The sequence below is a fragment of the Acinonyx jubatus genome, chromosome X (genome assembly GCF_027475565.1).
Source record: "Acinonyx jubatus isolate Ajub_Pintada_27869175 chromosome X, VMU_Ajub_asm_v1.0, whole genome shotgun sequence".
Classification (NCBI taxonomy): domain Eukaryota; kingdom Metazoa; phylum Chordata; class Mammalia; order Carnivora; family Felidae; genus Acinonyx; species Acinonyx jubatus.
The window spans coordinates 87,624,655-87,634,363 of record NC_069389.1 but is presented as its reverse complement, the minus strand read 5'-3'; the positions used below and the strand labels follow the sequence as shown (position 1 = coordinate 87,634,363).

The 9,709-nt window shown below is 52.1% G+C and overlaps 1 protein-coding gene across 1 annotated transcript; it reads right to left on the bottom strand.

Annotated features, from left to right (window-relative positions):
- Positions 1 to 626: 626 nt before the first annotated feature.
- Positions 627 to 6,400, bottom strand: RTL9 (retrotransposon Gag like 9). Its single transcript, XM_027054907.2, has 2 exons — positions 2,261 to 6,400; positions 627 to 1,728 (listed from the first exon to the last, which is right to left on the bottom strand). The coding sequence occupies exons 1-2, from the start codon at positions 6,332 to 6,334 to the stop codon at positions 1,612 to 1,614; spliced, it is 4,191 nt and encodes a 1,396-aa protein (XP_026910708.1). The 5' UTR covers positions 6,335 to 6,400; the 3' UTR covers positions 627 to 1,611.
- Between the last annotated feature and the right edge of the window lie 3,309 nt (positions 6,401 to 9,709).

Sequence of the window (9,709 nt, the reverse complement as noted above, 5' to 3'; positions counted from 1 at the left end):
GGCAGCCTGCAGAGCCAGATGCTTATCTATATTACCATGGGGCTGCTAATTTGTCTGCCAATCTTTGTTTTTTTCCGAGAATCATTTTCCTCTTCCTGGAATCAGACCCCAAGTCTAGGGTAATGGAGCAGCGGCCTTGAGTCCTCAGAGAGGGTTTGGTCTCTGTCCTTCTCTTTCCAGCCCCACTCCCACAGTCACCTGTACTATTGTGATAGGAGGGCTCATAATGCTCTCTGACCCCTCCCCCCATCCTGCCGCCAAAGTGTTGCCAAGTTAGCTTTCTAAAATACGTTTCTCATCATGCCAGTCCTACTGTTTCTAAAAGACCTTTGAGTAGCTCAATTACATGGACTATTATTAAATAAATAAATTGGCCCTGTTAGTATCAAATTTCCCATTATCCCGATTTCTTGACTTCCTAGCCTTTGCCACGATTTCCATCTCTCTCACTGATGTGGTTTCTTGCTTATGGTCTGTCTCCTCCCTCCACTGGGATGACATTTCCATTCTATCGGGGTTTTCATCTGTCTATCCCTAAAACAGTGGCTGACATGTGAGATAATAAATACTGATTGAACGAGGGACTCAAGAAACCAAATTCTGTTAGCCACGGTTAATTCTTTCTTTCATAAATGAACTTTATTTACTTTTGTGATTACAAATGTAACACATGCTTACTGCAGAGACTCTGGAAAGTACAGAGAAGTAGAAAGAAGAAGGTAAAAACACCCACAATCCCACCACCTGAAGGCAAACACTGCTCATATTATATTCTAACTATTTATGCCTGTTTAAAGAGCAAGACCTTTATCAAGAGTGTTGGCCACAAATAGCCACAATAGCCATGGGGAGCAGGGGCAATTATTACTAAGGGGGCCACCAAGAAGTCAGAGCTAGCGATTTGACACTGAGGAAGAAAACAAGGGCCAGAGAGAAAAGATCAGAAGTCAGAAGCTGACAACACAAGAACAAGTTGGGTTATGATAAGAAGGTAGTGAGACGGTGCTTGTCAAGAGTTTAGCCCAATACCTGTCACATAATACATAATCAATAAGTGTTAGCCATTACTATGATTACTACCATGGGTCAAAACGAATGGTTCAGGATGGAGACTATAAACAGCGCAAGGGCCCTGGAGACCCATTTTAGGTGCTATGAGTTGGGGCATATGAAAAGGGTGGTTTGGGAGTGGGCATCACTCTCCTTATAGGCTCCCTTGCCAGGTGAAATGGGACCAGGGCATCCTCACGTTTGCCTGATGACATGTGGCAAGACACTCTAGGTGTTTTTGAGGTAGGACACAGTTTCTCCTGCCTAGACTTCTCCCTGGACCAGGAACTAGGACTGGCCTCCACGGCGATAGGAGTTCAAAACCTCATACACCAAACACTCTTGAAGTCCACACTCTGATTGTCAGGGCAGGTCACAGGCATGTCGGGTAAAAGAGAAGGTCAAGTCAACCAACTCGGAGTTAGGTGGGATGTGCCTGGAGGGGGAGGCTGTAGGGGGAAGGCCACAAGGTTTATGATGTAATTGAATGGAATGGGTCCAGGAACCAGTCCTCAAGTTAGCAGCGGAGTCAGACATCACAGTAGAAGATTCCAGAAAGAATTACTTGTTGGTGGGGGCCTTGTGATGGCCTGTGCTCTGTCGGAGGTGGTCATGCAGACCCTCTTGAGGGTCTCCATGCTCTTTCAGGTAGTAACAGCGTTTAGGAACATGCTGGTGCTGGGAGTAAGAAAACAAACAAACAAACAGAAAAACCAGCAGAGGTAAGAGCCACACTCACTATGACGAGGGGGTTCTGCCTGGATAATGACAGTAATTTAGAAGTTCAAGAAACTTGGCTAATGTACCCTACGTGTATAATGTGTGGCCGAGGACTAGGCTAGCCAAATTCCCTAGTAACCTGGGTCCATGACACATGTGCCTGGAGGTAGGACCCAGCCCTCCCCCCACAAAGATGACCCCTCCCTTGGAATAATCGGACAGTTGGGACCCAGCTAGTTCCCTCATAATCAGAAGACTCAGACCTTTAGCCATCCCAGGTCCCCAAGAACTTGGGCAGGGCATTGCTTCAGAGTGCTTAATACACCCAAAATAACTACATAGCCAGGCCACTGATGAAACACCAGGTTGGGGAGTATGGTCTAGAAGCTCAATGCCTCCCCCTTGCCTCTTCCGTGTTCTACTCAAAGGAGCAGGGTGTGTTCCCCATCACTCCCCACCGCTCCCCTTGAGTGTATTTCCCCATCTTTACCTCCTCAGTCTGCTGATAAGAGTTCAGTTCATTCTCCATCGCCTCCTCATTATTCCGCTTACAGGCTGACAGCAGAACCTGGCTTGACCTGCCCGGGGAATCCTTCTCTTCAGCCAGCTGGCACTCAGTGTAGAGAGACCTGTCTATCAGCTCCTTTAGGCTGCCGGCCACCTTCAGGAAGATCCGGCCCATTTTGGTGGTAACAGCTTCCGAGAGCCCTTCCAGAAACCTGGTCCGTAGAATGGCATCAGACCAAGACAAATGTCGGGCCAGCAGCAGGAAGTCGGTGGCATATTGCCTGACTGACTTCTGGCCCTGCTTGGGGTGGCAAAGAACAGCACTGAGGATGTCTATCTCGGATAGGGAGTCATATAAGCCCTGTGATCTGCTCAGGAAAGATTTATTTTCATCTGAGAGGGGGTTTCCTACCTCCATCTGCAAGATGGACCACCTCTCTGCTGCCCCCAGATGAAGAGACACCAGAAACGCCATTTTTTCTGAGTCATTCAAAAAGCCCTTCATTTGCTTCTCCTCATCAATCTCCATCTCCTCCTCCACAGAGCATGAACCCCGGGCTGCTTCCTGTTCCTCTAAGAGGTAACAGAGTGCTGGGGTCAGCATGCCAAAGGATGGGACTTCCTTTGGTGGTGGGTTCATTGTTTCAGCGGCTGGGGCAGCCATGTGTGGTGTGGACTTTGATCCAGAGGCTGTGACATTGCTGTGAGAGGCAGATGTTTCTCCAAAGTCTGTGGCTTTGATTTCCAGAGTGGACATCATTCCAGAGGGTGTGGCTGCCACTTGTGGTGTGGACATGGTTCCTGGGACTGGGGTCCTCATTGGCGGCATGGACACCCCTCCAGAGGCCATGGCTGTCATTTGTGGCATGGCCATCCCTCCAGAGGCTGTGGCTCTCAGAAGTGGCATGGACATCATTCCAGAAGCTGAGGCTCTCACTGGCGGTGCAGGCATCCCTCCAGAAGTTGTGTATGTTGTATGTGGCAAGGACATAGATCCAGAACTCGTGACTCTCGTTTGCAGTGTGAACACTGCCCCAGAGGCCATGCTTTTCATTAGCGGCACAGACATGTCTCCAGAAGCCATGGCTGACATCAATGGCATGGGCATTGTTCCAGAGGCTGTGGCTCTCATTAATGGCTTGGACATCCCTCCAGAGGCCATGGCTGTCATTTGTGCGGTGGACATCTTTCCAGACACTGGACCTCTCGATAACTCTGTGGATATGGCTTCGGAGGCTGAAGGTCTCCATAGTGGTGTGGACGTCATTCCAGAGACTGGGGCTCTTGCTAGTGGCGGGGACATTACTCCAGAGGCTGGGGCTCGCATTGGTAGTGTGTACATCTCTCCTGAAGCTGTGGGCATCATTTGTGGTGTGGACGTTGCTCCAGAGGCTGGGCTTCTCACCAGTGGCACAGATACCCCTCCAGAGGCCGTGGCTGTCACGTGAAGCATGGACATCGCTCCAGGAGCTGTGGATCTCATTAGTGGTGTGGGCTTTGCTCCAGACACTGGAGCCCTCATCTGTGGCATGGGCATCATTCCAGAGGCTGTAGCTGTCATGTGTGGAGTAGACATTGTCCCATAAGCTGGGACTCTCAGGGATGTGGCTATCTCTCCAGAAACTGGGGTTCTCATTAGTGGTGGGGACATCTGTCCAGAGGATGAAGCTCTTGTGAACAGTGCAGACATCTCTCCAGGGTCTGGGGCTCTCATTAGTGGTGTGGATATCACCCCAGAGGCCGGGGCTCTCATTTTTGGTGGGGACATCATTTCAGAGGCTGGGGTTTGCATCTCCAGTGGGGACATCCCTCCTGAGATCCTGGATCTCATGAAAGACATGGACATCCCTCCAGAGTCTTGGGTGCTCAGTGGCTGACTGGGCACCTTTCCAGAGGCTGTGGCTCTCATTAACACTGTGGGCATTGCTCCGGGGTCTGGGGCTCCCATTAGAGGCATGGACACAGTTCCAGAAGCTGCAGCTGTCATTTGTGGTGTGGACATGTCTCCAGAGGCTGGGGCTCTCATTAGTGGTGTGGACATCCCTGCAGAGGCAGTGTCTGTCATCTGCCGCATGGACATAGCTCCAGAAGCTGTGTCTCTCATTAGCATTGTGGCTATCTCTCCAGAAGCTGTGGCTGTCATTTGCTGCATGAACATGGCTTCTGAGGCTTTGGATGTCATTAGTGGCTTGGACAATGCTCCCGAGGCCGTAGCTCTCATTTGCGGCAAGGACATCACTCCTGGGGCCCTGTCTCTCATTACCAGTGTAGACATTGCTCCAGAGGCTTTGGCTGTCATCAGTGGGGTGGACATTGCTCCAGAGGCTGAGGCTCTCAACTGTGGTACAGCTGTCACTCCTGAGGCTGTGGCTCTCCTTTGTGACATAGACATCGCTCCAGAGACAGGGGCTCTCAACTGCAGTGTAGACATTGACCCAGAGGCTGGGGATGACAGTTGTAGTGTGGTCATTGTTTCAGAGGCTTGGGCTGTAACTGGCTGTGTGGACATTGCTCCAAAGGCTGGGGTTCTCCTTAGTGGTGCAGACGTCATCGCAGAGGCCAGGGGTCTCATTCGCAGGGTGGACATTGTCCCAGAGGCTGTGGCTTTCACAAAGCCTGTAGACATTGCTCCAGAAGTTCTGGTCATCGTTAACTGTGAGGACATTACTCTAGAGGCTGTGGTTGACATTTTCTCAGTGGACATTGCTCCAGAAGTTGTGACCGTCATCAGTGGGGTGGACAATGTTCCAGAGTCTGGAACGGTCTTTAGCAATGTAGCCATATTGCCAGAGGCCAGAGGTCTCATCTGCGGTATGGACATTGCTCCAGGGTCAGGGGCTCTCGCTGGCGCTGTGGACGACCCCCCAGAGGCTGTCGTTCTCATTGGTGGAGTAGACATGATTTGAGAGTCTAGATTCTGTGTGAACTGTGGGGACATCAGTCCCGAGTCTTGGGCTGACATCAGCTGGGTGGGAATCACTCCAGAGGTTAGGGCTGTCATTAGCAGTGGGGACACTGCTTCAGCATCCGGAGCTGGCTTTGGCAACGTGGACACTTCTCTGGTATCTGGAGCTGATAGGAGTGGTGTGGACATTGCTCCAGAACCTGGAGCCGACACTAGCAGTGAAGACACGACTCCGGAATCTGAGCCTGACATTAGCTGGGTGGACACTTCCCCAGAGTCTTGGGTGCTCATTGGCTGGGTTGACGTTGTTTCAGAAGCGAGGGCTGACATTATCAGTGAAGATATCGCTTCAGAGTCTGTGCCTGACATTAGCAGTGAAGATATCTCTCCAGAGGCCAGAGCAGTCATTAGAACTTGAGACATCGCTTCAGTGTCTTCATCTGTAATTTGCAGAGGTGACATTGCTTCAGAGCCTGGAGCTGGCATTGGCTGTGTGGACGTCACTCCAGGGTTTATGTCGGGCATCAGGAGTGGGGATATCTCTCCAGGATCTGGGGCCAGCATCAACGGTGTGGGTGTTGCTTCAGAGGATGAAGTGCTCACTATAGGTGTAGACATTGCTCCAGAGGACGAAGCTGGCATTGCCAATGGTGATATCTCTGCAGAATGTGGTGCTGCCATTAGTGCTGCAGACATTGTCCCAAAGTCAGGAATTGTCATCAACCCTGGGGATATTAATCCATAGTCTGAAGTGGACAGCAATGGGGACAGTGTTCCAGAATCTGAGGCTGGCATCAGCAATGGGGACAGTGCTTCTGAATCTGGAGCTGCCATTAGCAGTGGGGACAGTGCCCCAGAGTCGGAGCCTGGCATTAGTGACGGCGACAGTGCTCCAGAGTCTGGTGCTTCCGTTACAGGTGCAGACGTGGTATCAAAGGCTGGGGATGTCATCAGCTGTGCAGACATCCCTTCAGGGTCGGACGCTGAAGTGGAGACTATAGGCTGTACGTGAGAATGTAAAACTTGGACCTCTGCTCTGGTCTCCATTACTGGTCCAGCGAAGGTCATCCCGCTGTTTTGGGGGTCACCATTTTCCTCCCTCAGCGTATTGTCGAATCGGAGGGAGTGGAAAGGTATTGACATATCTGCCATGGCCCCCAAATGGTGCGGAGAGTGCCCCTAAAGTGATGATATGGAGGAGTCTTGCCGAAGCCCAAATGGCAAGGAAATCTGTAAACAGGAAACAAGTCGAGTAGTCAAAAGCCAAGAACAAAAAGATCGGGGAGCAGACAAATGATTGATTCATGATGGAGACCTTTCTCATGTGTTGCCGGCTCCGTGGCACCAGAGATGGGCCCTATCAGGTTAAGGGAGCGGTGCAACCGTGAGCACATCTGAAGTTGGAGCAAAGATCCCTTCCTGCCCGTATTCTTTTTTTTTTTTTTAATTTTTTTTTTTTAATGTGCATCCAAATTAGTCAGCATATCGTGCAACAATGATTTCAGGAGTAGATTCCTTAGTGCCCCTTGCCCATTTAGCCCTTCCCACCTCCCACACCCCCTCTCCCCCTATTCTTTTCAAACCAATCCACTGAGTCACAGCACAGCCTTTCCCATTTATACATGCTCTAAATGCCAGCTAGCTCAGCGGCTGGGGGGGGGGGGGGGGGGGGGGGGGCGGGCGGGGCAGCCCTGGCTCAGACGAAGCGGCAGCACCACCTTCTGGAAACTTGTGAGAAGTGCAGGCGCCTGGGCTCCGTTGTCTCCCAGCAGCGCACTCACAAGGCAGCCAGGGCACCGGTGGACGGGGATGAGAGAGCCCTTTGCCCCAGGATAGTCATCAGTTCCCCGGCGCCCACTGAGTCCCGCCGGGGGGTTAGTCCCTATTCGACTACTCTGATGGCCCTGAAGGTCTTTCGCAGGAAAAGAAAGGCATCGCTCTCAGCCGTGACCGGGAGCAGCATTCCATGAACTGAAAATCCTGTTGCTGACTCGGTGCGCTCCAGGCACCACCGTGAGGCAACTGTACGCAACTTGAAGCTGTCGGTCATGTACAGAGATTTGCAAGCATTCTCCCGTTTGAATCTCACACCCTGTGTGATAGCATTATGATTCCCATTTTACCAGCTTTCTCGGGTCGGCCCGGGTTGGGGCTAAAACAGGGTCACCGCGACAGTAAAAACTGCATGTTTGTGACTACCAACCCCCTCCCCGGAATCGCCTAACCTTTGGCATCCCTAACGCCGCATTCGGTTGTCGTTCTGACACCACTCGAATGCCAGTCGATATAGCACGTACAAATGTCAAGTTTCTCTGATGACGCGCCGGTGGGCAATCCCAGAGCATCACCCTCTCCGACCCTCCCCCAGGAAGCAGCCCCAGAGGGGCTTCTGGGCACACAGCTGGGAAACCGACGCGCACATTACACAATGTTGACGCATCCCCACAGCCCGCCCATGCCAAAAACGGAACACTTGCTTATTTGGGACAATGTCACAAAAGTCACCGATCTCGTGGCATCGTGCGTCCATACGAACAACAAAAATGCTAGCAACGACAACGAACCCCGACCCCCAAAACCCCAACAGTGAACGTTTCCCCAGCATGTGCTGAATGGCAACACTCCGCTAGGCACTTCACGTGCGTCATCGCATTTGGTCCCCACCACAACACTAAGAGATTCTGGGACTCCATTTCCATCTTACAAATGAGAAAACCAAGGCCCAGAGAAGCTTAATAATTTGCCTGCCATCACACAGATTGCCGGGGGTCTGTTCAACGCCAGAGCCCCCTACCGTGCCCTAATATGCTCTCTCACTGTGCTCTAATGATCCACCTTCTCTGTCCCCTCTCTCTGTCTCAGTCACGTTACCAACACCCCCCCTCCCATCCCTAGCCTGGACAACCCCGAGATGGGGCACAGCAGAAGAAACACTGGCCTCCCGCCGGCGCCCTGATAACTCTGATAATTGGTGCAACGGGAAAGATGAGTCAAGACAGCATTCGGAGATGTCCACTTTCCATCCTTCGAGGGGAAAAAAAAAACAAAAAACAAAAAACCACAAAAAATCCCTGAACGTGCTACAGTTTCCCAGTGCTACAGTTTCACCAGGCAAAACCCGGAAAGATCTTACCTTGCCAGTTAGGGAGAAGAGAGGGAGTATGTCCTTGGCGCCCCTAGCTCTTTTAGTCTGGCCAATCTACTTATGCCCCATGCCCGGCCACTTCATTAAAGTAAGACTCAGTAGCAGCAGCTGTTCTCTGCAATCTCCCTTAGCTATCCCCTGCCACGCCCCCCTCCTGCCCGCCCGCCAGCCAGCCCGCCCCACCGCTCCTGACTTGCTAGTGCTTGCTCCGTCTCTCTGGTCCCAGATTCCTGCCTCTATATAGGCTCTGACATTTGCCTCTGGCCGCCTTTCATTTGACAGCCCTCCAGAAGCTCCGCTTTAGCACTGGGCCTATGCAACTCCACCCCTCTCCCCCCCCCCACCCCGCCTCACCCCCAATAGTAGCACCAGCCCACTAATGCCCGCCTCTGGCTGCCCCAGAGAAAAGAGATTCACACACAAAGAGGTGACACCGAAATGAGACATATCCCCTGTGGCCGAGCAGACACGGGAGTCCCGGGAGCCAGGCAATGTAGCGGGCAGGGGTGATAGGTAAGGGGAGCCGGGGCCGCAGGCTGAGGGGACTGGTCAGAAGAGCTGCAAGTGTTTCAGGTGCAGGGAAACCAGGCTTTGGGAGGATGGACCGTGGGCGCTACGAATAGAGGCCTGCAACGGTAATAATAAAAAAGCCGATTTGCTAGGGTCAGATACACGGAGGGAAATCTGGCCACCAGGGTGGGGTGGCCAGCCCACCCCTGCCATGGGGCTAGAATTTGACAGCGAGGCTCTAGGGTGTTCTGACAGCTGGCAAGAAAAGACAGCATGCCGGTCTTGAGTATGCCAGGTGAGGGTTCGCTCACAGAAGCGGGGCTCCAGCCTGCTTTCCAGAACTGGGGCAGAAGGTCAGAGACCTTGCAGAAAGGCTTAGCAGAGCCCTCTACCTTTCTGAATCAGTATCCCTTTCACCAGCAGACTAGGGACAGAATGGGTCCCCGAGCCCTGGATAAGACAAAGCCTTCAGGTGAAGTTCAAGTGGCCCAGATATAGGGACTCAGAGTCTGAGGGACGGGGGAGAGGAGACGTTCAGGTCATCTACAAACCCTCCCATGCTCCTAATTAGGAAGCAACATTACCTGCACACTCAGGATAAGCACTTGCGTCATATCCTCTGGGCCTGCAAGGTGGGCGCTGATGCCATTCACATTTTATAAATGAATAAAGAGGCTGAGGGAAGTGGTGACCGAGTCACAGAGCTAATAAATGGCAAAGCTCAGATTAGATCCTAGGTCACTCTGGTCCCCAAATCATTTCCTCTCTTTGGAATCAGATAAGGGGCTAGAGATGTTCCAAGTGCTCGCCTTCCTCCTTCCACCCCCGCCCGTGGCTGAGTCACCGTAATAATAACAGTGACAGTAAAAAAA